Source organism: Chinchilla lanigera, unplaced genomic scaffold (assembly GCF_000276665.1).
Source record: "Chinchilla lanigera isolate Chin_1 unplaced genomic scaffold, ChiLan1.0 scaffold00050, whole genome shotgun sequence".
In the NCBI taxonomy this organism is placed as follows: Eukaryota; Metazoa; Chordata; class Mammalia; order Rodentia; family Chinchillidae; genus Chinchilla; species Chinchilla lanigera.
The window spans coordinates 11,563,120-11,589,728 of NW_004955451.1; the positions used below are offsets into that span (position 1 = coordinate 11,563,120).

At 57.0% G+C, this 26,609-nt stretch overlaps 1 protein-coding gene across 2 annotated transcripts in view; it reads right to left on the reverse strand.

The window, feature by feature from the left end:
- Window positions 1–26,609, reverse strand: part of Itga3 (integrin, alpha 3 (antigen CD49C, alpha 3 subunit of VLA-3 receptor)) — a gene marked incomplete in the record, with an annotated part of 27,000 nt that continues 391 nt past the window's right edge. The window contains 26 exon segments of one of the 2 annotated variants that reach the window (XM_005394595.2): window positions 1–1,207; window positions 1,851–1,990; window positions 2,313–2,438; window positions 5,868–5,966; window positions 6,543–6,656; window positions 7,329–7,442; window positions 7,750–7,932; window positions 8,082–8,184; window positions 8,858–8,935; window positions 9,017–9,096; window positions 9,426–9,494; window positions 9,698–9,845; window positions 10,096–10,193; window positions 10,275–10,424; window positions 10,944–11,080; window positions 11,149–11,216; window positions 12,135–12,221; window positions 12,358–12,494; window positions 12,626–12,714; window positions 14,384–14,580; window positions 15,075–15,282; window positions 15,587–15,673; window positions 16,481–16,730; window positions 19,201–19,280; window positions 19,543–19,670; window positions 26,420–26,609. In XM_005394595.2, coding sequence (XP_005394652.2) covers window positions 1,880–1,990; window positions 2,313–2,438; window positions 5,868–5,966; window positions 6,543–6,656; window positions 7,329–7,442; window positions 7,750–7,932; window positions 8,082–8,184; window positions 8,858–8,935; window positions 9,017–9,096; window positions 9,426–9,494; window positions 9,698–9,845; window positions 10,096–10,193; window positions 10,275–10,424; window positions 10,944–11,080; window positions 11,149–11,216; window positions 12,135–12,221; window positions 12,358–12,494; window positions 12,626–12,714; window positions 14,384–14,580; window positions 15,075–15,282; window positions 15,587–15,673; window positions 16,481–16,730; window positions 19,201–19,280; window positions 19,543–19,670; window positions 26,420–26,609 — 3,131 coding nt within the window. 2 annotated transcript variants of the gene reach the window in all.

The following is a 26,609-nucleotide window of genomic DNA, read 5'->3' on the forward strand; positions in this document are numbered from 1 at the left end:
TACAAACTGGGAGCTGTTTATTGGTTGCCGTGAGAAGCCCGTATACAAAGAAGGCACAAGGGGGGGCGTGGGAGCCCCCTGCTACAGTACCGTGGGTGGGAGGGGCAGCCAGAGGAGGTACGGGGGACCAGCCTCAACTGCTATGGGCCTCACACACAGCCCATGTGGGAGGGGCAGCCAGGGAGGCTCTGAAAGCCAACGACAGCCAAGAACATCACCTCTAGGCCCCATTCCGTGGTCAGTGGGGACAGAGTGGGGCCTGGCCAGCTGGGCTGGGGACAGGGCTCTGCCCCTGCCCTACATTCAAGCGTCACTTCCTCTGACATCTTGTGGGGCCTCTCCAGGCACTTCTGAGGCTGGGGGGCGGGGGTAGGGGTAGGTGGGAACTGGTATCTCCTCGTCCTGCAGTGTCTGCTTGGCCCAGGGCTGGTCCCCTGCCCTCCAGAGGCTTCCACTATGCTCCAGGGCAGTCCCAGAGTGGCCATCTGCGCCGTCCGTTGTCTCTCTGTCCCTTTGGGCTGTGTTCCCTGCTAGTTTGGTCCATGGCCAGGAGAAAGGCATCAGAGTCATGGAAGGAAGCCTTTCTGGGACCTGCTTTCCGGCTTATTTGTTCTCTGGTCACGTAAATGCCCCCTGGGCAGCCCTTGGCCGGGCACAGCTGCATCGTGTAGGGGCCGGGAAGCCGCTGCTCCCTGTCAGTAGTTTACGCTCGGCAGCGAAGTCGGTCCAGTGGTTTTGGCTCAGGGTGGACCCAGTGTGAGAGGGGGGTGTCACCACGCAGGGGGTCTTTTCCTTCTGCTTTGGCAGAGCCGCTTGGTTTGGCACGCGCAGAGACTGGCACAAGGTGCGTCCATGCATCACCCGTGCTGCACAAGCACAAGCCAGGAGCAGTGAGCCCCCCGTGCACCCAGACTCGGGGAACAGTGCGTTGGCTCGGCAAGTCCTGCAGGGAGATGGCCCGCGGCAGCGCCCCCTGCGGGCTGTCAGAGGCATAACTTAAGGATAAATAGGAAGAAGGGACGTGGGGAGACGGCTTGGGATCAGGAGGACGTCAGTAGTATCGGTCCCGGGTCTGCCAGCTGGTGACCCAGTGCTTCTTGGTGGGCACAGTGCCCCCTGGAGGTGGGTAGCGCTCTTCTTCCCGGATGCGCACAGCGTGGTACTTGGGCATGATCCGGTAGTAGCGGGTCCGCCTAAAGAAGTCACACTGAGGTTGGGGAGAAGAGAAAGCACATCAGCGTCCAGGCTCAGACAGGGACTAGGTGCGCCCGGCGTCCCCAAAGCTAGGACCTTGACTCACAAGCGCCCCCCCGCGTCTCTCTGCACTGAAACAAGCTTCTCCCTGGGGCCGGGGGAAGAGGAGCAGCGGAAAGCGGAGAGCAGAGGGGAGGCGGATGGAAATGAAAGGCAGCCGCAGGGACCTGGGGCAGCGTGGCAGGGGAGGAGAGGCGGGGGCACCCGGGATGGGCTGGGAGGGGGACAGCCGGTTACTGGGGGGTACTCAGGAGGGGCGGCGCAGGTTCCCCTCCTTTCCTGGGGCGGGATGCCGGTACGGGATCATTCCGGACAAGCCCCGTGGCCGCACGGATGGCCCTGGCCTTGGCTGTGACTTTTTTCTAGTCCCCAGGAAGTGATCATGGAGGGGTCTCAGGGTACATCTTGGGGCTCCAAGTCCATCACAGCCAGACCCGGGGGACGGAGGGGAAGTCAGACAGTGGCCTGCCCTCCCCGGTGGTGGCGGGGACAGGTGAGGGCACAGCTGGCCCCTAAAGGAAGAGGCGCAGACAGGACAGAGTCAGAGGCCCCGGCCGGCTGGGGGCTCGGGGAGCAGGGCCCGTAGGCCGCGTTACCCGGGTGGGCCGGGGCAGGGGCTGCCCCCTCAGTAGTCGTCCGTCAGCCTCTCTGTCTCTGACGGCTGGCTCTTCATCTCCGCCTTCTGCCTCTTGGCTTCATACAGGGCGCGAGTGCGGGCTCGCTTGAAGAAGCCACACTGGGGGGAGGAGGTGGGAGGTGCCATCAGGGGCCCTGGGGTGTCCCCGCCAGCAGTACTCGGGGGCCGGGGCTTAGGATGGGGGACCTGGAGGCCTGGACCCCGGCCTCAGCCTGGGGGTGCGGCCAGATGCCGGATCTCCTGGGTTCCCCCACTCCAGCTTGCAGCTCCCCCGGTCGGTCAACCCAGGCGGGGGAGAACTGGAAGCCGGGTGGGGGCGCTGTGATGGAGATGACAGGGATGGGGAGCCGCAGGGTGGAGGGAGGGTCGGTGAGCAGGGGCTGGTGGGAGCGGAGTTCCTGCAGGCGGGCTGGGTGCTGACCTTCCACAGCAAGACGATGATCAGTCCCAAGAGCAGCAGCCCCGCACCCACGGACACCAGCACTAGCCACAGCTCGATCTCGGCCGGCAGCTCCTCCACCAGGTCTGAGTCGATGTCCACAGAGAACTGGGGGCACAGAAGCCGCGCTGCGTCCTGTGTCTGCCCCCCCCCCCCGCCCCCACAGACCTCATAGGATCCCTTCTCTTCCTGGCTGTGCCCGAGACCCTGCTGTTTGACCTCCTGCCAGTAGGGGGCAGCCAGGGACTGGAAAAAGCCCTTGCCCGCCAGCCTGATCCCAGCAGGTGTGTGGGTCCTGCTTCTCTACTACACAGACCTGGCTCCCTGGGCACAGCCTCAGACCCGCTGCCGTGCACACAATCCGGCTTGGGTACCAGGTCCATCTAGATGGGGTGTGACCTTAGACAAGGAATTACATCCCTGAATCTTCATCTAGAACCCTCTGATAAGGGCATCCACCTGCCTACCTCATACAAAGCAGCATGGCTAAGGTACAGGCTCGGGAGCCAGACGACCTGGGTTCGAGTCTAGTTGTGTTCCTCACTAGCTGTGTGACCTTGGGCAAGTTACTGCACCACTCTGTGGCTCATCTCTATTTTTAAAATGTTTGATACAAAGAAAATTAAAGGTTCCCAGGCATTTTACTCTCAACTAACAAGTACCTCCAGGAACTCACTTTTTAATGTGTGCGATCCCTACGGATGCACCCAGCCTGCGCCCGCTCTCATGCAAGCTGTTTTTTCCTCTCCCAGTGGGATCATCTCCCCCTGTCGACAGACAGAGCCCAAGCCAACCTCTTCTGGGGCCACAGTCATCGTAGGAAATGCGCCACTGTGGGCTGAAGCAGCCTCCCACTGAAAGATATCGCGGCATCTCTCTCTGCCCTTCTCAACAATGCTCTAAAATACCCCGGTATGTGTATGTTTGCACACTCGTCTCACTAGCTCCCGAGGACAGGCTATCCTGGGCTCGAGCAAAGGAAATGGGTGCTTTAAATTTTAATGGATATTGACAAATTCATCTCCAAAAGGAACCCACTGATTTATACTCCAGCCAGCACCACCTCGTTCCCCTATCAGCACCAGACAACACTTTTTTCACATCCTCCACTCATTCCTGTTATTTTTTTTTTATTGCTTTCTAAGTTAAACATTTGTATTTCACAGGGTGTGGTGCTAGATGCCTGAGAGGCTGAGGCAGGAGGATGGAAGTAAGTTCAAGGCCAGCCTGCGCTGCCTAGTGAGACCCTGTCCTAAAAAACGAAAACTTTATATTTCACCTTATATACACTGTTCTTTTATACATTTTATCTTTAAATGCTTATATATAAACATATCTATATATTGGTATACAAGTATACCAATACTTTTCCATATACTCTGTAAACTTTAAAAAAGGAGTATAGCTGATGTCCCTTTAGTGTCTTTACCATCTCTTTTACTATGTACAAATTTAAATTTTCATATATTCCAATTTCCCTAATTTTTCCTTTGTGACTTTTGAGTTTAATAAGATAATTTACTCTCTCCATAATTAAAGGTTACTTTTCCTCCTCGGTCCTGGGGACTGAACCTAGGACCTTCACACTGACCTATGGCCCCAGCCCATCCTTTTGTTTTGTTTTGTTTTTCGAAACAGGCTCTTGCTATGTAGTCCAGGATGGTCTTGAACTCACTATGTAGCCCAGGCCAGCCTTAAACTTTCCTTGATCCTCCTGCCTCAGCCTCCCCAGCGCTGGGATTAAGGCATGCTCCACCATGCCTGGCCCAGTCCATTTTTAATTTTGAGACAGGGTCTCTGCTGAGCTTCCCAGAGTGCTAGAATTACAGGCTTGTGCCACAAGGTCCAACTAACTAAAGGTCTATTAAATCAGTCCCTGTATTTTATCCTGACATATGTTTAATTCCACATTTAAATATTTCATCTAACCTCATGTATTTTTGTTTATGGTGTGAGGTAGAGATTTGTCTTTATTTTCCAAATGTGTTTTTCCAACACTCTTTAATAATCTTTCTGCACTGATTAAAAACACAGTCTGTGGGCTGGGGATTTACCTCAGCAGCACAGCGCCTGCCTGGCAAGCATGAGGTCATGAGTTCGATTCCCGGTACCGGAAAAACAAAACACAACAAAACAAAAAACACAGTCTGTATCAAACTAAATTTCTGTTACATTGATCTTTCCGGGCCTCCCTGCACCTCTTTTATACCACAGTAATTTATTTTAGGAAATATACAATAATGTATTTAACCAGCCCTCCATTTATCTCCCTATATATATCTTTTCTTTTTTTTTTTCTTTCTGGTACCGGGAATCAAACTCAGGACCTCGCGTTTGCCAGGCAGGCGCTGTGGCGCTGAGCTAAATCTCCAGCCGCTTCCCTATATATATCTTCTACATATCTCCATTTACACCCTTTTCATGCACAAAAAAAATTGTTTTTGAGACAGGGTCTAGCTATGCAGTTCAGTCTGGCCCTAAACTCACTGTGTAGCCCAGGCTGGCCTTGAACTTGTGGTGATCCTCCTGCCTCAGCCTCCTAAGAGCTGGAATTACAGATGTGTTCCACCATACCCGGTGGTTTTCACAAAAATTATTAGCAATTCCTCTGGAGGTAACTTAGAATCAGTTTGGAAACCTTCTTTATTTTTCCAAGTTCCTTGAATCCTACTGAGACTGGAACAATCTGGGAAGAACTGACAACTTGATAATATTGACTCCTGGGTTTGGATAATCATCCTGCCTCAGCCACTCAAGTAGCTGGGATTACAGGCATGTACCACCATGCTTTGCTCCTGATTTTCTTATTGGACCCAATAGCTTTTTAACGGCTTCTCTCTTTTTTTGCTTGTTTGGTTGGTTGAGTGGGTGGGTGGTTGGTTTTTTTGAGACAGGGTCTCGCTGTGTAGTTCATGTTGGCCTTAACTTCACTAAGTAGCCAAGGCTGGCCTCACACTCATGGTGATCCTCCTGCCTCAGCCTCCCAAGGGCTGGGATAACAGGCATGCACCACCATGCTTGGGTCAATTATTTGTCTTCTCTGCCATGTGGACAGTCTCACACGTGGAAGGAGCTGGCCCAGGGGGACCAAGGACACCCCTTTGTTGATGCAGCGCTTGCCCCCCTCAGGAGGGCCTTTGAACCCAGCCCTTCCTCACAGTTATGCTGGGTGCCACCCTGACAAGCGGTGCCTCTTTGGGAAGGCCTCTCAGTTTCTCTGCGCCTGTGTCTTCAGTCCTCAGCAGAGATGCCACCCCAGCCCTCCTTTTCCTGGAGCCGCTGTGCGGACCAAAGGAGCTCAGGTGGTGGCTCTCAATTCTAGCTGCTCACCAGGATCACACAGGGGACTGGGGTCCCACCCCGGGGACACAGACTCAGGCACTCCGAGGCACATCCAGACACCAGAAACCTTCCAGACAAGCCTAACGCATCCCAAGGCAGAAAAGCGTATAGCTAAAGGTGCCAACGTGCTCTCCAAAGACGCCCTGTGCCCCCTGCCCTGGAGGAGCCCACTGTCCTTGTCCAATGTGCGCTCACCAACGTGGTCTTGTTCTCCATGTTGAGGGAGGGGACGCTGGTTCGCAGGAAGAGCGTGGCCCAGCCGTCTACCCTGACTCGGTCAAAGTCTCTGTAATCCTGGAAGCGGGACAGGGTGGTCAAAGGCAGCAGCTGAAGCCCCCCCGGCCTCTCTCTTAACCCTGCGTACCCCAACCCTTGCCCTTCCACCCGGCAGCAGCCTTAAGCAGCACCCGCAAAGGAGGAGTCAGCCAGACCTCTCCTCTGTGCACACACGTACATCATTCACTCTTCCTTCCCTCCTTCCTTCCTTCCTTCTTCCCTCCCTCCCTCCCTTCTTTCCTTCCTTCCTTCCTTCCTTCCTTCCCTTACTCACTTGAGCATCAGTTCCTGTGCTGGACAGCACAGCAGAGGGTGACACCGAAGGTCACAGTCTGGGCTAGGCCCGTGGGCTAACTCTGGCCTGGCACCTGCTTTCGTATATAAAGTATTTCTCAGCACACAGCCAGGCCCATTCGCTTATCTACGGCAGCTTTTGCACTACAGTGGCAGGACCGAGCCAACGTCCTAGAAACCAAATGGCCCATAAAGCTGGAATCAAGTAACAGGAGATGTCTGTCCCAGGTGGCACGAGAGGCTGGCACAGTCACAGGACCTTCCTGGCTCTGCTCTTCGCCCCCAGCACCCAGCCCTCACCTCGATGAACGTGCTGTTCCACACTCGGGCCTTCACGGTCACGTTGGTGGTGAAGGCGGCGTCTGGGAGGGGACACTCCAGCCACACACAGCGGGCGCGGCCAGTGGCACAGTTCTGAGGCGGGCAGGAAACACAAGACAGGAGCCAGTCTGGGTCTCCAAATTCTTCACGCTTCGCTGCTCACTCTTCACCCCTCTTAGACCTTGTCCCACCCGTGGGTGATCCAAAGCGCCCCTGACTTCACTTTGCCACTCACGCATGTTCCCCGATTCCCCGAAAACGTGTTCAAGACACTCTTTGGGCCAAGCCCATATGAGGCCAGGAACATGGGTCACATGAAACCTAGTCCCCGGCAAGTGAAGGAGGTCCCAGCTGGCCCTCACCGATCCTGTCCTGAAACCTGCCCCAGGACACCACCCTCTGCCTCTCCTCCCAGCTAGCCCCGGCCCTCTCCCTCCCTCGGGGGGCATCCTGGCCCAGTCTTCCACTCCACCCACTCCCGGCCCTTGGGTCCGAGGCTGTGAGTGCTGTATGCTCCCCAACAGGTCGGGCCTCCTCGGAACATGGCCAGCATCCCCCGCTTTGGTTCACTACCGGATGCTCCCCTGTCAGAGCGGGGCGCTGAGGACAGGAGACGAGTCTCCCGCAGTCTAAGGGTTCCTGAGGGCAAGGCCCACATCACCTCACCAGCCTGGATCTCTGTCTCCCTTCCCCCGTGGGCCCCTGGCTGCACACACCTGGCAATGGGTGGTGGCAGCGCTCCGCAGCCCTCCCCTGGCCACTCACCAGCGCAGTCTCAGACTTGGCTTTCTTGGCAGCAGCCAGAGTGACGGGTGGGGGGCCCTGGTCTCCCCTGGGGTCCAGCTCTCTCCGCCTGCGCTGCGGCCTGTTCTTGGGGTCCTGAAGGGAGAAGAGATTTGCTGGGAAGAGAGGAAGAAATGGGAGCAGAAGTAGGAGGGAAAGGGCAGGGAGAGAGTCAGCTTCCTAAAGGGCAAGAGGGAGGGCAAGGGGCTGGGGATTTAGATCAGCGGCAAAAGCGCCTGCCTGGCAAGCGCAAGGTCATGAGTTCGGTTCCCGGTACCAGAGAAAAACCAAAAAAAAAAAAAAAAAAAGAGGGAGGGCAAGACGCAGCCTTTCTGCCCCACAATATGCAAATTAAATATATGCAAATGAGATGCAAATGAAGCATCCCTGCTGGTGAACTTACAGAGAGTGTGAGGTTGAGAGGGTTGACCAGGTCTCCGGGAGGCTGGCAGGGCCAGGACCCATTGCCATGAATGGTGATCTCCGTAGGGTACAACAGCCATTTGCCATTGGCAACTTCATAGGGCCATTCCAGACCTAGGACCAGGGTCCCCAGGGCAGCCAGCCCCTCCCCGACAGGGCTCACCTGTGGGCACAAGAGGTGTCATAGTTACTGTCTTCTGAAAAAACACCTCCCAGTCTCAGACCCAGGTCCAGCCAAACCCCCCCATCCCCCCACCCCCCACCACCTCCTTTCCCAGGAGTCCCCACCCAGGACCACACAGGTACCCTTACCTGGAATTCATATTTGAGGGGGCTTCCCACATCTTCCACAGTTTTCATGCCTGACTCACCCATCACTGTCCCCCCAAAGAAGCTTTGCAGCCTGTGATTCACCCTAGGAGTAAAAAAGATGCTTGAGTCATGGAGGGGCAGGAGGCTGAGGCCCTGGCAGAAGGGTGGGCACCAAGGCTGGTTACCTACAACTCCTCTGATGTCAGGCAGGCCTGGGTATAAACCCCAGCTCTGCCATTCACCAATGGCCTCAGTAAGTTTTATCCTCTCTGAGACTGTTTCCTCATCTATACGGTGGAGTTCATAATAGTCTGTACAACACAGGGCGGTTGTGAGATACCAACGAGAGGATGTACACAAAGTCCTTAGCACACAAGTATTCAAGAAATGGCTGAAGTGTGGCACAGTGGTGCACACCTATAATCCCAGCTACTGAGGAGGCTGAGGCAGGAGGATTGCAAGTTTGAAGCTACCCTGGGCAACATAGGGCAAAAGGGCTGGAATGTAGCTCAGTGTTAGAGGATTTGCCAGGCATGCCAAGGCCCTGGGTTCCATCTCCAAAAAAAGAACACCCCCTAAACTGAGGGCAAGAACCAACATGTAGCCCTAGTGTTGCTGAGTCCTCCTACAAGCTCTATTAGGACAATAACATTAATGATGCTAAAGAAAAAGATGACCCAGGGGAAGCGCATGCCGGAGGAGACACCTGGGGACAGGGAGGCCCTGGCCCAGGCATGGCAGGCTGGGGGCAGGGTGGGGAGCAGAGCAGCACCCACATGCTGAGCGAGGCCTGGAGCGTGTAGTCCACCAGCAGAGTCAGGGTCAAGGGCTGCAGATTGTCCTGGTAACTCGACCTGGGGCGGGAAGCCAGGGGTCAGAAGGAGACCGAGGTCACCACTTCTGCCCCAGCCAGCCTGGCCTCACCGGTCACTCACGTAGACAGCTGCAGCTGCACCTGCAGGTCCCTCGTTTGCAACGTCACCCCGCTGACCTCAAAGGCGATGAGCAGTTCCATCTGCCGCCAGGGTCAGGGAAACAGAGCGGGCATTTGGGGACCCAATGGGCAACATCCCGGGGAAGAGAAGGGCCAACGCTCAGCGAGGGAGGCGCTTCTCTGGAGTCCTCTTCCCCCATTCTAGGCGAGGGGTCTCCACCTTATTTATCCCCATCTCCCTCCCCACCTTTTCTCCCTTGCGTGACAGCTCTGCTATTCTCCAGATCTCTGCTACGTTTGCACAACATCGAGCAGTTACTGAAGTTGCCTAAACCCACTCCGCCCCCTCTGGACCCCGACCTCAAGGCAGCCTAGGAGGCAGAGGAGCAGCGCCCAGGCCTAAGGCTCACCCTGTGGTTCTGCTTGAAGGGGTTCCCCAGCTCGCACAGGATGGTCTCATTAGCTTGGCAGGCCCCAGGCTGAGGAAGAAAGATAAGAAAGGTCAGGGCAGAAACCGAAGAGGCCTGAGAACCAGGTTTCCCAAGCAGGGAAACACAGGCGCGAGGAGAGGAGGCCCAGCCTGGAGGAGGCGGGCGCACAACGAAGTATTCTGATGCACACAAAGGACACGCAAATCAGCGAGGAGTCCTGCTTGGGCTGAGCCTGGCCGGTGGGCACTTACAGGGCGCACAGAGGACAGCAGCAGGGCGGGTGGGACCTCCAGGGTGAGCAGCGCCTCGTGGGCATCTTCCCCAGCCCGTTTCTGGCTCGGGGCGTTGGTCACGTTGATGCTCAGGAGCAATTTCCGGACATCTCTGCTGTACTGGAGCCTGAGGAAGGAGCCCTGGACTGAGCTACAGGCCCCACCCCTAGGGCTCGCCCCAGGTCCACTAGACGGGGCTACTTCTGGGCTGGCCAGGCTCAGCCCTGCACGCAGTCTCACCTGTAGATGAAAGCTCCGCCCCCAAGTCCTATTGGCCAATGAGGTCCTGTCCTGACTGATGAAGCCCACCCCCCCAGTCCTGTTAGCCAATGGGACCATGCTACCCCATTGGCCAATCAGTGCTATGCAGTGTCCACCTGCTCAGCCGCTGCCCCTGCTCTGACATGAAGGCCGCCCGCATCTCCAAGTTGCTCTCACACACGTTGTCAGGCCCGCACGCCTTCTGGAACTGGATCTGCGGACAGAGGGCGGAATGAGGGGCTCCACCCTGACAGCGCCCTCTGAGCCTACAGCCCTCCCGGCCCGCCTCGCCCACCTGCACGTGGTTCTCCACAGCCTGCGCCTGGTTGAGGACCGGGTAAGCATCCAGGGACCACGGCCCCAGCCGGGGGCGCTTGGGCATCCGCAGAGGTAACGAGTAGTTCATGGAGATGGTGATGGGATAGAGTTTGTTGCGCAGGTTATCCTGGGGATCAAGGGCCAGCTGAGCCAGGCCTGGTCCTGCCCCGCTCCAGGCTGAAGCCTCACATTACCCTGAGCCCCGAGGAGGAGCTGACGACCCCCAGTGAGGCTGAACCCTCTCCACAAGTTGGCCACAAGTTGAGTCTTTCTACCATCTTGAACCTCCACCCCAGCTCGGGCGGTGCTCCTCCTCTCCAAAGGTCTGGGGAGGCGGGGCAGGACTGAGCCTCCCTTCATCACTAGGTCCCCAGGGTGAGGCTCCCCCACCCCCGTTTCTGATGTCCCAGTCAGGGACCCTTTTCCCCAGAGGTGACCCCCCACATCCCTCACTTTCTCAGGGCCTTTGCTCTCCCTGGCCATCTGCTCGGTGCTATGCACTATACTTCCTCGACCTCATCCATCAGACCTACAGCATGCCAACCTGTCTCTGGGGAGTCCCTTGTCCCTCACCTTTGACCTGGGGGGGACGCCAGTCACCTCCTCCAGGAATCCTGGAGCCCCTCCTGCCCCACTCTTCCCTCACCATCAGGAGCAGCTCCAGCGTCTGGCAGCGCGTCTCCGGCATGGAGAAGAAGCCGTGGAAGACGGCTGACTGGCTTCGGGCAAAGCGGAGCCGGGGTGGGCGGTGGTCCCGGTCAGCTTCCAGGGTGTAGGCCAGGGCTGCAGGTGGACAGGGCAGTCAGCAGGCGCCGGGCGAGCGTGCCCCCCACCCCGTGCCCGGCACTCACTGATGTTGCGCCTATAGTTGGGGTTCCCGGCGCTCTGGTTGTAAGCGAAGCACAGCTCCACCTGCACGCTGTTGGGGGGATGGACAGGAGGACCTGGTCACAGTGGGACATGCCAGGGGACTGACCCTAACTGGCTCCTGTAAGAGGGAAAGGGAACCTAGGGCCTTTCTGGGGACAGGAAAGAAAAAACTGGGGTGTCCATAAAGCTGCTCTAAATTCTCACTGACCCCTTCCTTCTCATTCCCAATAGAGTGACAGAAAACAAAGTTAGAGGTCACTGCTGGGACACTCAGGCCCAGAGAGCAGAAGGGTTTGTCTGAAGTCATCAGTCAGTTGGGGCCCAGCCCAGTCTCGAACCCCGGGGTTGGGATCTCCAGTCCGGATTTCCCTCCACCACCCACCCGCTGCTTCCCTGCCCGGCTTCCCGCGCTTTCACCCAGTGACCTGGGACTGATCCCCGTCACTGTCACTGTCATCACTTTCTTAGCAACTGACATTTTCTGAGCACTGAAGGTGCGCCAAGTGCTGTGCTAGGGATGTTTTGTACACTGTCTCATTTAATTATCACCAGCCCCCTGAAGTGGTTATTAACTCTTACAGGAAAGGAATCTGAGGCGTGAGAGATTAATAACTGCCCAAGCTGGCTCTCCCGGCTTCCCCACATGCATCCATCTAAGTGCATTCTTCTTCCCTCTCTGCCGGGACCACGCTCCTCACAGTACCCTCTCTGCAATGCTGGGCTTTGAGCCAGGCAGTCCAGAGCTCCCCTTCCCAGCCACTGGGCTCTACTGCCCCCGATTCACCCATTATCTCCTGCAAGGAACCACTCTTTTCCATGAGGGTGGCTAGCTAGTGCCGGCCCCAGAGTAAAACCTCTAAAGGTGGGATATAAGGGGTGGCCAGAGGAGGGACCAGGGAACTGGGTCCCCTCCTGACCTGCTCAACCATGAGGAGTGCGTGGGCAGAGCAGGGGCTGACAGTCTCACCAGGAAGTGGCCGTGCAAAGTGTGGGGTCCAGGACAGCTGGCCTGGCCACCAAGGTCTTGTCCAGGATGTTGATGACAGGTCGGGCCCTGCGGGGAAAACAGAACCAGGCAGAGGTCAGTGCCTCCTGGACTGCAGGCTTCCCTGACCTGGTGCACAGAGATGGGACTCCACGGAGACAGGGACAGAGGAGAGACAGGCCCTGTCCAGCGTCCCCCGGCTCACCGCAGCAGCACGATGTGGTCTGACAGGCTCCCTACGAGCAGGTCTGGGTAGAGGTTGTCGTCCACATCCATCCGCCCACTCAGAGAGTAGCCGAAGGTGGCCAGGCCAGGCAGCCCCAGCTTCTCTCCCTGGATGACCTGGGGACAGGGGGACATGGTGGGGACAGGCCGTGGGGTAGGCTCTAGGGAGTGGGGCCCAGGGGGACAGGCGGAGGAGGAGGCCCACCTCAGCTGGCAGGGGCAGCAGCTGCGTCCCCGTCCGTCCATACCTGCTGGGGCTGTCTGAGGAGCCCGTCGGAACTGCTGTGGTAGATGTACACTGTGCCCAAGCCCTCGAATGGGGCGCCCACAGCAATGTCTGCAGAGGAGAGGCAGGGCAGGGTCACTCGGGGACTGCAGGCCCCACGTCTCCCCAGCCCTGTGCCGCAGGCACCCAGACCCAGAACGGCCCTGACCTGAGCCTGCAGGTAGTGCTCAGAGCAGCAGGGAAACTGCGGAGTCCTGCAGCTCCGGGTTAAAGCTGAGACCACCCGGACACCGCTTGCCTCCTTTCACAGGTGGGAAAGGAGGTTCAGGAGAGGGGAAGCGGCCTCCCCAGAGTCACACAGCGAGCCAGTGCCACAGCCGAGCTGCGCCCCACATCCCTGACCCCTACTTTCCATTCCCCTACCGTCTCCTCTCTGGACATCCTGGCTCTTCCAATGACGTTTACCAGCAGGGTCCGAAAAGGAGGGGTCCCCACTGGTGATGGCCTTTAATTAAAGCACTCATCTCTTGACCCTCTCACAAGTGCTGTGTCGTAGGGACTCTTGTCCCCGATGCACAGATGAGGAAGCAGGCTCAGAAAACCCAGCACAGAGTAGAGAGGAGGACGTCTGAACCCATGTCTGCCTGACACTGGGACTGAGACTTCAATCCTCAGGCCGTGGTGGATTGACTTCTACTGTTGCCATGAGAAACCACCCATTGTATGAACTTCTTAAACATTACCGGACTTCCTTGTTGCATTTGACCTGATAAGGCCTGGCACCCTGAAGGCCCAGCTTGCCAGGGAACTATGCTAAGGAAGAGTCCACGGTCCTAAGCAAAAACCAAAGGGCCCTTCGGTAGGGAGCGCGTGGGCTTTGTGGGAAGAACCTCCTGGCACCATTTTGCCTCCTCTGAGGCGCCAGCCTCCCCTTGGTACTCAGCAGTGTCCTGGGAAACAGGTTTTCAGAGAAGTGACTTCAGGTAAGCCAAGCGCTCCCATGGCAACGAAGCCCAGGCCCGCACCTGTCCCTCCCATGGCACCTCAGGTGCGACTGGTCCCCGAGTGCTGCAGAGCACTGGTGATGACCTCGCTATTTAGGAACTCCACCTTGTGCCCACCCTGCTCACCCCACCTGTCATACTTCATTCATTCAGTCATTCATTATGGTACTGAACACTGAACCCTGGGCCTTCACACTGAGCTTCAGCCCCAGTCCTTTGCTTATTTTTTCTTTCTAGGCAAGGTCTTACTAAGTTGCGAAGTTTCCCAGGCTGGGCTCCAACTTGTGAACCTCCTGCCTCAGCCTCTTGGAGCTCTGGAATTACAGGCGTCGCCACCCCACCTGCAGCGGTGTATGCTTTGTTAACCTCCCTACCTCACCCAGCCTCGTTGCCGCTCCTTGCATCCTGCACCCCGCTCCAAAATTAGCTTTTAAGGTATCATCAGGCTATCATGTCACATCCCTGCTCCTGAACTTCCTCTGGTTGTCCCCTGCCCCTGTCCGGGTACCTACGGGGAGAGCCCCAGTTCAGTGCCTGGCTTTCAGTGCCCTCACCCTCACCCCAGAGCACCCCCAGGCTGTCTCTGACAGATGCCACATTGCCAGCTAGATCCGGGTGCCTTCTAGTGCCCCTGCTGCTCCCCTCTTCTCTCTGTCCCTTCTCAAGAGCTGCTCTGAGCAAACCAGACCTGGGCCCCATCCCACTCCCGTGTGGGATCCGTCAACCCTGGTATGCAGCTGGCGGGCGGTCAGTGGGGGAGGGGCGCTGGCTCCTACCCTGGAATCCATCCTGGTTGATGTCACCAATGCTGGCCACTGAGAAGCCAAAGCCGGAGCGACTGGGGCCATGAAGAAGGAGGGAGGGCTCGGCAGGGAAGGAGGTGCCCGCCTGGTTCATGAAGACATAAACAGCACCCCCCACCTCCTCTTTCCGCTCGAAGTAGTAGGGAGCGCCCACCAGGAGGTCCTGCCACCTGCACAGGCCAGGAGGAGGGGGGAAGGGAGCGTGAGCCCGGACCCCGACGTGCAGCAGAGCCCTTATTTAACAGACGTGATTGTGCAGAGCACACAGCTGTGTGAATGGCACATCTGGCCACAGGCCATGGGAAGGTCACCAAATAGAAAACACGTGTCACCGGGTGTGACGGTGCAAGACTGTCATCCCAGCACTTGGGAAGCAGAAGCAGGAGGATCGCTATGAGTTCAAGTCCATCCTGGGCTACAGAGTGAGTTCAAGGCCAGCCTGCACTGCATGTCCTCATGCAAGCAAAGATGACACCAGACGGCCCAGAGGCACGCAGCCACAGACAGGCAGGTGCAGGTGTCCCGCAAATGACATGCAAACACGCAGACTCCCGGGAACTCTGCAAAGCCCCGGAGACAGTACAGCTGCACAGCTTCCCTCACCCTCGAGCTGGCCCACGCACCTGCTTCTCTCCCCGGCCCCCAGGATGCCCTAGATCCTTACCCATCATTGTTCAGGTCTGCGAGGGCAACGGCGCTGCCAAAGTAAGCGCCCACCTGAGTGCCCTCCAGCATCTGCCTCTTCCGAAGGTCTCCGCCCGCCTCCTGGCTCAGCAAGAGGACGGCGCCTCTGTGTTGGTGCCGCGGGGCACCCGTCACCACAGTGATGTCTGAGGGCTGCAAGATGGCTCTGCCCACCTGCACCGAGTACCCTGGCAGAGGTAAAGGGGTTCAATCAAGGCCCCAGCGGCCGCCAGAAGCCAGTGGCCTTGTCCCCTCCCGCCCCCAGTCCTGCCTGCACACGGGACTGTGAGCACCATGAGAGTGGTGGCTTTGCATTTGGGAGCTGGGAACAAGGCCTGGCGTACGGGTGGTGCTCAACAAGCGCATGCTAGTTCAGTCAGATGCCACTTGTCACACCTGCACCCTGTCCTCACTCCGCCACCGGCCCAGGGTGCTAGGGACTGAGCTGCCCTCCCTTTCTGTCACCCAGCGAGCCACCAGCGCTGCACTCACCAATATAGAGGTTTCCCTCACTCTCCGGCTCCTTGTAACTGTACTCGGATAAATCCCAGTCCTTCCGCTGAATCATGTAGGTGTTTCCTGCACAAGGATTTGGGAAGGGAGAACAGGGGAATACGGTTACCACTCCTTTCTCCCAACATATCCAGACCCCCCCATAATAATAACAATGCCTCTTATTTGTGAGCACTTTATGAGATGGAATGATGATTCCCATTTTGCAGATGAGAAAACTGAGGCTTCAGGGCAGGAAACTGATGTGCTTACAGTCACATGGGAGCTAGCTGTAGAGGCAGGGCTGCCCCCCGCCATCCTCCTGGCTCCTGGGTAGTAGGCCCTAGGTGACACTTCCTCACCCTCTAAACTACCAAATCCTACTGTACTATTTAGTAGCTATATAAGGAGCACATTTGGTTTCTAAAATAAGCTTTTAAGGCCGGGCATAGTGGCGCATGCCTGTAAGCCCAACAATTGAGGGGACTGAGGCAGGAGGATCACTGTGAACCCAAGGGCAGCCTGGACTACAAAGTGAGACCCTGTCTCAAAAAATCAAGTTAAAATAAAACAATTTTTTTCAGTGGTTAAGGTGAAGTGAGATGGACTTGCATTCAAATCTGTGTTTCAAAACTTATTATTAACCATGGGCAATTTACTTCTCTAAGCCTCAGCTTTCTCTTCTGTATAATGGATGTAATACTATTTGGTTCATAAAAATATTTTAGGACTAAAACAGTCCTGGGCGCATGGTAAATGCTTGAACACAATAGATGGCAGGGTAGTTGCTGCTGGCACAGGAACCTGTCTGACCCCTTATGTGGAAGGTCTGGGTCACTGGCCAATGGGGGGCGCGTGGTCTCTGCTCCTCCTTCCTTCCCTCACGGTCCCCACCTTTCCAGTTGTAAGCACCAGGAGCACCGAAGTACACAGTGTTCTGGGTGAAGCCGCCGCTGCTGCCCAGCTGGCACATGCCCGTCTCCAGGTAGTCGGTGTTGCTGTTGCACATGTCATTGTGATAGGTCTGCCAGTCGTCGCTGGGGTCCAGCTCCAGGTCATTGCCCCGCACATAGCACTTGCCCACCATGCGCCGCTGGTCCTCCAACCCCGACCAAAGCACCTGGGTATATCGGTGGGCACAGACCTGGGAGCCGAACACACGCAGCCTTAGCCGGGAGCAGGACCCGCGGCAGCAGGCTGTCTCCTTCGCCCTGGCACCCTTGGCTCTGCAGGACAGGAGCCAGAGGAGGATTCCTGGCTGCTTTTGTTCCCACAGTGATACTTAAACCTGCATCCCCCTCCCAGCATGCAGAAATCTGCTGCAAAGGTCAAGAGCAGTGGTAGGGAGCCACAAGGTGTGGATCTGAGAGTGGCTTAGAGATCTTGGAGAAAGGAGAGCTGAGGGGATCTAAATGGCCCCGAAATGGCCTCTGGGTCTAAGGGGCCATTTACAGAGAGCTCACTTCTCTCTGTCCCCACACAACCATGTCTACTTAATGAAAGTAGTGTTACTAAGTAGTGATAATAATACTAACCATAATGGCATCAGCTGATGCTTACCAAGCACCTACAAGGGGTGATCAAAAAATACGGTGGATATTCAAATAAAAAAAATTTTTTTTTTTCCAGTACCGGGAATCGAACTCATGACCTTGCACTTGCCCGGCAGGCACTGTACCACTGAGCTAAATCTCCAGCCCCCTAAATAAAAAATTTTAATACAGTAGAAGACACACGGCCATGAGCCCCCTCAGAATCCGGCCCCTTGCTTTGAACACACTCATCCCAAGGTTTGAGCCAAATTCTGAAGCAGCTCTGGAGTCCTCTGCCCCGAGTGTCTTTACAAAGTATGATTAAAAAATATGGTGAATGCTGCCGCTGAGTGCCTTCCAACAGAAAGGCAGCCTCATACACAGTACTGCAGTGTGTCCTCATCCACCTTATTCCCTGGTGTGACTTCCAGCTCTTCCCCAGAGTCAAAGTGATCACAAAAGGTAAACGTTTTCAATGGGCTCAAGACATCAAAAAAGGAAAAAAAAAGACACATGGCAGCCATGCTAGTACAATGTAAAGGCACGGAAGAGGACTTCCAGACCTGCTTCAGAAAGCAGAAAGCATGATGGGATATGTGTGTGCAAAGCAAGGGGAAGGATTTTGAAGGGGATGAATGGCAATGTGTCTTTTTATTGTAGTAAATTTTAAAAATTTAAACATACACCATACTTTTGGATCATTCCTCATATTATATGCCAGGCACAATTCTAAGCTCTTCCCATAAAAGCTCTCTGAAGCTTGCTGGCAACACGATGGTATAGAGACAATGCTTTGCCCTATTTTAGATACTGAGGCACAGATTGGTTAGCACCTGCCTCAGATCTCACATCTAGACAGAGACAGAGAACATTTTCAAAACAAAGCTGTCTGGCTCCAAAGTCTGAGCTCTTAAGCACGACACTGCGCTGCCTTGCGAAGGGGAAGGATCTATGCAGGTGCTCCATTTGTATATATGGGCAAATTAGTGGATCAAAATAGGGTGTTTAGGATGGGGATGTAACTCAGTGTGTGAGTGTTTGCCTAGCATGCACAAGACCTGGATTCTATCTCAAGCACTGGGTGTGTGTGTGTGTGTGTGTGTGTGTGTGTGTGTGTCTTAAAATCACCTGGGCCCAGACAAAATCAAGACACAGGCTCTCAGTTTTGTTTACTTGCTTTTTCTGTCCTCTTCTGTGAGTACCACTAGCATATCACATGAACCTGTCCACTCCCATACAGGGTAGGAGCACACTAAGTATCTGTTGAATGAATGAATGAATGGGTGGATGGATGGGTGAGTAGCTCATAGCTAAGGACCCAGGGTCTAGAACAGCTTGAAATGGTCTCCTAGCCCACAGCCATCTCCATGTTTTGGTGACCTGATGCAAACCTGGAGCTCACAGCAGCGTTCGAAGGTGACAGAAGTCACAGCAGTGATGGCGGTGGAGGTGGCCAGTGACTGGAAGGGGGTGACGTAAATAATGCTGAATCTGTCACGGGTGTTGCTTACACAGGGGTATACACTTGTCAAAACGCATAGAAACTTAAAGTCTGTACATTTCACAGTTTAAGCAATGAAAAAGAGTGTCTATTTGGGACTCAGACATTGAGACCCCAGGACTCAGCACTGTAGGACGTAGGCAGGAGGTGACCACTGACAGCAGGGAGTGGCCCCAGAGCAGAGCCGGGTGAGCCCGGGCCAGCAGGGCTGTGCCTCTTCCGGCGGCCAGCCTCCCAGGAAGGAGCCAGGCCAGCGCCCGCCGCCTGGGGCCCTCTCTGCCCTTTCCTCCTCCGAGTTCCAGTCCCTGCTCATTTCCACAAATGCTGAGCGCCCCGTGGGTGCGGGGAGGAAGTGGATGATGACCCAGGCCATGCTCAGCGTGGGAGGGTGCCAGACACACCAGCCCTCCCCAGGAACACGGGGAGTAGGGGACAGACAGGCCTGCGGAGACACATGGCCTCCACAGGGGACACGGCAAAGGCCACAGCACATGTCTGCACAGATGCCCTCTGCTGTCCTCCAAGCTCCTGGCGACATGAAGGAGGGAGGGAGGCAGAGCTAAGCATCACTGTCCACTTACCAGGACTCTGCCTGCAGGCCCCTGGCTGGCCACAGTCACCCCAAGCCACATGTCCTCGATAATGTGATGGTTAGGGTCACCTGTGGGCACGGAAGGGATTATGAGCCAGGACACCTCCAACATACCCCAGTGCCCAGAGCCTGCATAGGGAAGGCACTGGCCCCCTGGGGCCTGCGCCCCAGCAGGACAGCCCGCCTCGCACCCCTTCTCCAGCCCCTCGTTAGAGAGCTGCCCCAGTCTCTAGGGCTCCCTCCCTCTTCCCAGCTGGACGGGAAGTCACTAGCAGCCACGCCAGTGAGCCCTGCATCTCCTCCAGGCCCTGTCCCCGCTCTTTCTCCTCACTTTTCTCCGTGATGTCCATCCGCTCACAGTCGTCCTTGAGGGCAGAGAGGGGGCACAGGTACACAGCACCGGTCCGGTTGGTGGAACCATCAGGCACTGCGAGGTCCCGGGGGGCACCAGCCAGGAGCCTGGGAGCAGGGGCAGGGAGGCAGGTGGGCCAGGGCTCAGGCTTCCCCCGGCTCCTGCAGCCCACTTGCTATTCGGCATGCATTCACTGAGCGGCAGTTCTGCGCCAGGCTCTGGAGCCCAGCCAGGAACGGGCTCCTGCCATGCCCTCCAGGAAAGCCCAGCGTAGGGGAGGGCTGGCCAAGAATCAGGCCGCTCAGCAGGGGCCTCCGTGAAGGAGAACAGGATCAAATCCACCTGGTTCCTTAGGGAGGGGAGAAGAACAGGAGCCCCAGGTCCAAGGACAATGACCAGGGTGACCCAGAGCAGAAGGAAAGGGCACTTTAGGCAAAGTACCGCATGCCTTCAAGGGCCCGGGAGGATGACCAAGCAGGGTGACTCAGGGACCAGGCCTGCTGGTACAGATGGAACCCAGAACACCAGGAAGGGACCCAAGGGGAGGGCAGGCAGGGCCTTGGAAGAGCCACAAAGGAATTTTAGGCAAGTGAGTGACATGGCAAGAACTTGGTTTCCAAAAGACTGTTTTCGGCTCCAGTTGAAGATAGACCCGAAGAGAGGAAGATGGAAGGAGTTGTGACCCAGGGTTCAAATTCCAGCATAGGGGGGCAGGGGAAGGGAGAACTTATGAGAGGATGGGGCAGAGATGGAAACTTGAGCCCTTGCTCTTGATGCCATTTTAAATCTAGGAGGTCCCAAGCTGGATACTGTGGCGCAAGCCTGTAATTCCAGCAGTTGGGAAGCTGAGGCGGGAAGATCTTCACAAGTTCGAGACCAGCCTGGGCTGCATAGTAAATTCAAGGCCAGCTTGAACTACATAGGGAGACCCTGTCTCAACACCCCCCCATAAAAGATCTAGAAGGTCCAGGCCCCTAAGTGACCTGCATGGTGTCCACATCCCCGTCCCACCTTGTGGCAGCATGAAAGATCTGTGGGGGCCCTGGGTATCTGGCACTTTGGACAGTGTGGCCCTAAGAACTCTGGTTCCCAGAGGATGAGATCAAGCAAGGGTTACTGCTTTGCCCCCAGAATCCAGGTTTGGGGACAATGACAGCAGGGTGCTTAGGGCCCGGGCAACCCATCCCACAGCAGAGGGGAGACTGGAGCAGAAGGCACAAGGGACCACCCCTAGAATGCCAGCTCTGAGCACCTGGGACCCTCACTGCCGCAGATCCTTGGGGTGTCTATGAAGGAGACAAATTCCTCAGCCGACCTACCACGGGCCAGTGGATAGGATCCAGTCACCCCAGCCTGAGACCCCAGTTCTCCCACGCCAGCTTCCCACGGCATCTCCCTGCAGCCTGTTGGCGTTCTCTGTGGAGACCCCTCCTCAGTCCCAACAGGCTGGAGAGGTCCCTCCATTTGGCCCCAGAAACATTATCGCTCTGAGGCTTCCTCTCGGAGCAACGTGCCCAGCAAGTGCCTCACCAGCAGCTCCGCAACCCGTGCCTGCAGCCCCTGCCTGGGACTTGCAGCTTGAGGGTGGCAGGAAGTGGGCAGGGCTGGGCCTGGGCATGCTGGGGCCTGGGTGCCTCTGCCCACTGGGAGTCAGGAATGCACTGCCTCGGGGTGCTGGAGAAGGGGCGGGGTCTCTGCCTGGCTGCAGCTCAGACCTCACCCTGGGAGGTGTTCCAGGGTGCTGAGGCAAAGCTCCCCCAAGCAGACTTGTGCTCTGAGCACCGCTGGGAACGGCAGGGGGCCGCTGTTAGTCACCTTCTATCTGGCCTGGGGAGGTGCCTGGGGGAGGCCACTGTCTGGCCATCCATGGACATCTGTATGCTGCATGCCTGAGAGATGAGAGAGGAGGAAGCAGTGCCCGTGGGAAAGGACCATCTCCACCTGGGCACTTGGGACCCGGCTCTGGCAATTTCCTTTCCCTGCTGGAACCAAGTCCCTCAGTTCTAAATGCCGTAGCTGCTGTCCCGGCTTGTGGGAGGAAGAAACGGGTCCGCTCGGCCGAAGGTTTCTGACTACGAAGCCCAGGCCGATGTGAGCACTTGGGGCACCAGGACTGGCCTCGCCTGACCTGGACGCCCGCCAGGGACCCCGGATTTTCTGCCCTCCCTGGTTAGGGAAACAAGAGCATAGAGGGAAGGACAGACTGCTATGGTTGTTGACAGCAAGAAGGTCGTGACACAGAAGTAGGACTTCCTCAGGCTGAGGATGAGGCAGTCACTAAGGGGTCGCAAGCCCAGGAGCTCAGAATTGGCAGGAGGTGGAGGCGGGCAGCTACCATGACCTTGATGAAGGCCTGCAGGCTTCAAGGGGTAGAAGGGTCCCCGGGGACCTTCTGGAGCATGCAGTGTCCTCAGTGCTGCCGTTGACTGGCCCAAGCTGCCGGGCAGGAGGACCCTGAGAGGAAACAGGACTCCATGCCCCCTAATTCCCTGGCCTCAGCCTAAGGAGACTGAGGGACCCTTCCTCGTAGCTGCTGAGGTACTGAGCGGGCGGATCTGGATGTGAGTGGCAGCTGACTTGCAATAAATCTCCAAACCACCTAGAGCCTCCCGCCATTTGCGAGCCACTGCCCACGGATGGTGAGGCAGGGCCAGTGCCCTAATCCCAGGCCCCACCTTCCTGGGACATTCCACAGGGCCCCCCCACACCCCCTAGGGTATTTTTAGCCCTTACTTGGCCCGATTCGAGGCCCTGTAAGGCTCTCTGGCTCCCAGCCCGGGATCCAATGCACATGGATGGGGGAAGGCCATGAGGGAAGATCAGCTCCAGCTTCTTCTAACCATAGCTAGGTGGGCATGTGGCAGGGGCTGCAGAACCCAGAGGATGGGAGGGTGCTTACTGATATGCAAATGAAAACGTAAATCACCATGCAAATGAACACCTCCAGCAGCTACCTGCTGTTGGGTCAGGTCTAGATCAGAATCCAAACGGTGACCCTTCCCAGAAAGCCCTTAAACCCATCTCCCAGCCACAGTCAAAGGCAGGGGAGACAGAAGAGGCTGCCCCTCTCCTGGAATCAAGCAGGGCTGGGTGGGGGCACAGCACAGCAGGGATACCAGCCCCCACCGGAAGTAGGCGGATGGGTGAAATGATTGCTCTCAAGGGCTCTCAAACAGCCTTTCATCTGGCTCCAGCCAGAAAACCCCTTCTGGTCTCTGGGGAGCCCTCGGAGTGTGAGTGGCAGAAGAGCTCCTCCTCACCCTGCCCCGGCGCCCCAACTGGGCAGTGCAGAGCTAATGGAGCAGCTAAGTGCAAAGGCGCCGAACCCAAGAAGGCTGGGAAGTGGGGCCCAGGAGGCTCAGGCCATCAAGCTGGCTCACCCTAGAGGAAAAGGCCCGGGTCTATTCTTTCTTTTTTGTTTTTTTTTTTGGTTTTTCTCCGTACCGGGAACCGAACTCACGACCTTGCGCTTGCCAGGCAGGCGCTTTTGCGGCTGAGCTAAATCCCCAGCCCCTAAGGCCCGGGTCTACACCACTCAGCTTCCCAGGTCTCACCAGCTCAAGGAGGTGCGGGCGGCTCCCACGAGAAGGGGGGATCCCACAGTCTAGCACTCAGGGCCCTGCACCCCCAGTGCCTTACTCCTGGAGTCCTGTGTTCCTCTCCTACTCTGAGCCCCAGGGGGGCGGGAGGCAGCTCAGGGATGGCTGGATCCCAGCCCTGTGCCAGCCCTGCTGCCCAAATTAGCCATCTCCCTAGAGGCTGCTCCTTTGGCGGCTGAACTGAGGTCCCCGCAGTCCTCCTGTGCCCCTGCTTACGATCCCCACAGCCCTCCAGTCAGAGCAACAAGCTGGGGCAGCAAGAGAATGGGAAGGATGAGAAAGAGGCCTTGGTGGAGCCTCAGATAAAAAGCTTCAGCGAGAACAAGGCTGTTTCTCATCTTCTCCCTTTCCCTGGCTCTCTGGTATTTTTCTCCATATTTGACCCCTTACAGCATTCTGTCCTCCAACCTCAATCGCTTCTACTGCAAAGGACGTCATCGTCCTCCTTTGCTGAGCTCTGACCAAGCCCCATCGGGCCTTCCCTGCCTTCTACCCGCTTTACAGCCCCTTGGCCCAGACTGGTCCTCGGACAGAGCCAGAGGAAAAAGCCGCACTGTCTGCGGCCGCAGCTGCTGGGCCGTCTCTGTGAGCACGCGCCTCGGAGGCTGCCAGGCGCCCGCCCCGCCCAGGGAAACATGTTGAGGAGAGCAGGGCAGGTAAGCCAGGCCTCAGCCATGACCTCATTTCCAGGAGCCACAGCCACGCCCGCCAGAGGCCTCCCAGACACCCTTATTTCCAGGCAAGCGCAAGAGGGAGGAAGAGCCCAGAGGGATCCCACAGCCAGGCAGGTCAGGCCAGACCAGGACACCTGCATTCCCAGGAAGGAAGAACAAAGTGGGTGCCTGGCTAGGGGATGTCAGTAGCCGCCTTTCAGGGGAACAGTGCCTCTCGATCCAAGGGGCCCTTATGCTTGCCGCCAAGAAGCCCAAAGCGCCTCGATCCTCCCCTGCTCCTCCCCCTCACTCCCAAAGATGGGAAGCTCAGGGAACACCAGTCCAGAGATGAAGGTAGTGGGCAGCAAAGAGGGTCCACCCTGCAGTCTTAACCATTTCCAGAAGAAAGCCTTCTTTAAGAATACAGAAACCACACTCTCCCCTCCTCCTGCCCCCAGGACAATGTACAAACACACGTGATTTTACATATACTTTCAGGACCTGTGAGCCTCAGAGAGAGGGCCTGTCCAGGACCAGGAACCCACCTGCTCTTCCAAAGGACTCAGAGGCTAACAGAATATGAGGCTACACCTTGGCTTGCTGGCTCCCTGGAGCTGTGTAGACAGCTGTTCACATCTGGCTCCACAGCTGGCTGCAGCTAAGCCCAGCTGGTTCTCTCAAAGGGCCAGGGGACTGAACTTAGCAAGATGGGTCAAGATATAGAACCACTCCTGGGCAAGACTGAGGACACCTAAAGGGAGACCCACAACCTGGTCTAGACACGGATGTATTAAGCCACCTGTCTCAGAAGTCTAGGATCTCCAAATCCCTCTAGCTGCCTAGGAAGGAAAGTAGAACCCCTCTGCCCAGCCATCCTGGGTGGGGCTCATGGCAAAACAGGGGTACCACATTCTAGGCTCAGCACCTTCAGTTACTCCTTGGTGAAGTGGGCACATGCAGGGCATTTTACACACCAATATCCAATAAAAAGAAGCCACACTCCTGCCCCCCCCCAAACGCCCAAGAGGAACCTAAGACTCAGGTTAGTGGCGGGTTCAGAATAGAGTGCTGGCAATGGCCCTTGGGAGGCGTTTCTCCCTCCTACAACGCCAGGCTGCCTGAGGTAGCAAGGAGCAGGTAGATGGAGGGCCCACTGCTCTGGGGTGAAAACCAGCCCCAGAAAGAGAAATACCTTGCTCAAGGCTGCACCGCCAGGGGGTGGGGGGTGTTGCAGAATTATTTTTTACACTTTCTTACTAGGCTGATCTCTTTTTCTTCACTGTCACCCAGGTTTACAATGGAAACACATGATAATCGTTTTCTGGGCTGGTGTCATACAAATGTGCACCCACCCATGGTTACTCAGGGCCTCTGAAAGACAGAGTGTTGGCCAAAGCCAGACCACAACTGACTGCCCAGGCAGGAAGGGTGTGGTGACCTTACCTTCACAGGAGCAGGGTGGAGGCAGAGGCTAAGTCCAGGTAGCAGACTGGACTGGGGCTGGGCAGCAGGGCAGGGCCCAAGACTGAAGCAGACATGCTGGACTCTGACCACTGCAAGCTTCCTCAAGTTTCTGCAGGCCCCAGGAAGAGCTGGGAGAGGTTTTAGCACACCCTCAACCTGCCTGTGTCCTTCGGTTCAGCTCAAGGAGATGCCTGGCAGGTCCCTCCCTGGGCAGCCTCACCTCCTCCAGGCACGCTCTTCCCCCAAAATCCAACCCCAGGGCACTGAGCCCGCACAGGAAACCTCTGGAAGCTGGACAGGTCCCTCTAGATCTGAGGACACAGGGTGGGTAGGGGGCAGGCAGCCCTATGCAGTCTCCTCCCCTCCCTCCCCTAAGCCCAGCTCTTCCTGCTCCTTCTCCTCGCAGCTGTTAGGAAGGAGAAGAGAAGAAAGAGAAAAACACCATTTCCCTCTTCAAACCAAAACAAACACACTCAGAGCTGCCCATCCAACATGCATCTGTGGAATGCAGGAAGATGTCTGGTGGGAGAGGACAGCGCTGGCGGGTGGGCGCACCAGGCCTCGCTGGCTTCCTCCGCCCCCTCTTGTGGAATCAGAGAGAGCCTCCGGACAGCTCCAAACCCAGCTCCCCATCAGCTCCCGCACGCAATGCCAAGCACTCAAGACAGCCGACCAGAGGGCGTGGCTGGCGTGGTCACCGACTAAATGCGAGGTGTGAGGGGGGCTAAATGGATGTGTTCGCGGTTCTTCCCAGGCGAGGGGTTGGGGAGATAGGTGTTCATCTTGCAGTTTTCCCTAACTCCCAGCCCCAGAGCAAAGAGGCTAATGCTAGGTACTTGGTTCACAGGGGCTTCAACTGCTGAGATACCACTTCCGCCCCCAAGAGAGGTCTCAAGGGTGGAGGGCGGCGTCCAACACGTTCGGGCCGGTCAGCACTTGCCAGTGATTACCGCCCCCCAGCCTCCACCTCGCTCCGGGCCCTGCAATCAAATCGGAGGGCTTCCCGGGTACCCGCCCCCTTCATCCCATCTCCCCGGGGCCTGCGGGCCCAGGGCTCCGACCCGGCTCCGGCTCCGGATCCGAATCTGCACCCTCGCACACGGACTCCTTCCCTCCCTACGCCCCGCCGGCGGCACTTACAGGTAGCGCTGCTGCCGCTCTGTCTGCTGGTGGAGGGCGACCGAGTAGCCGAAAAGGCTGCCCCTGTTCTCGGCTTCCTTCACCACCAGGAATCGGGTGTCCAGGTTGAAGGCGGAGGCGACGCGGCCGCTGGCCGCCACCATCAAGGCGAGCGCGCAGAGCACGGGGCGCGGGGCGCAGGGCGCGCGGC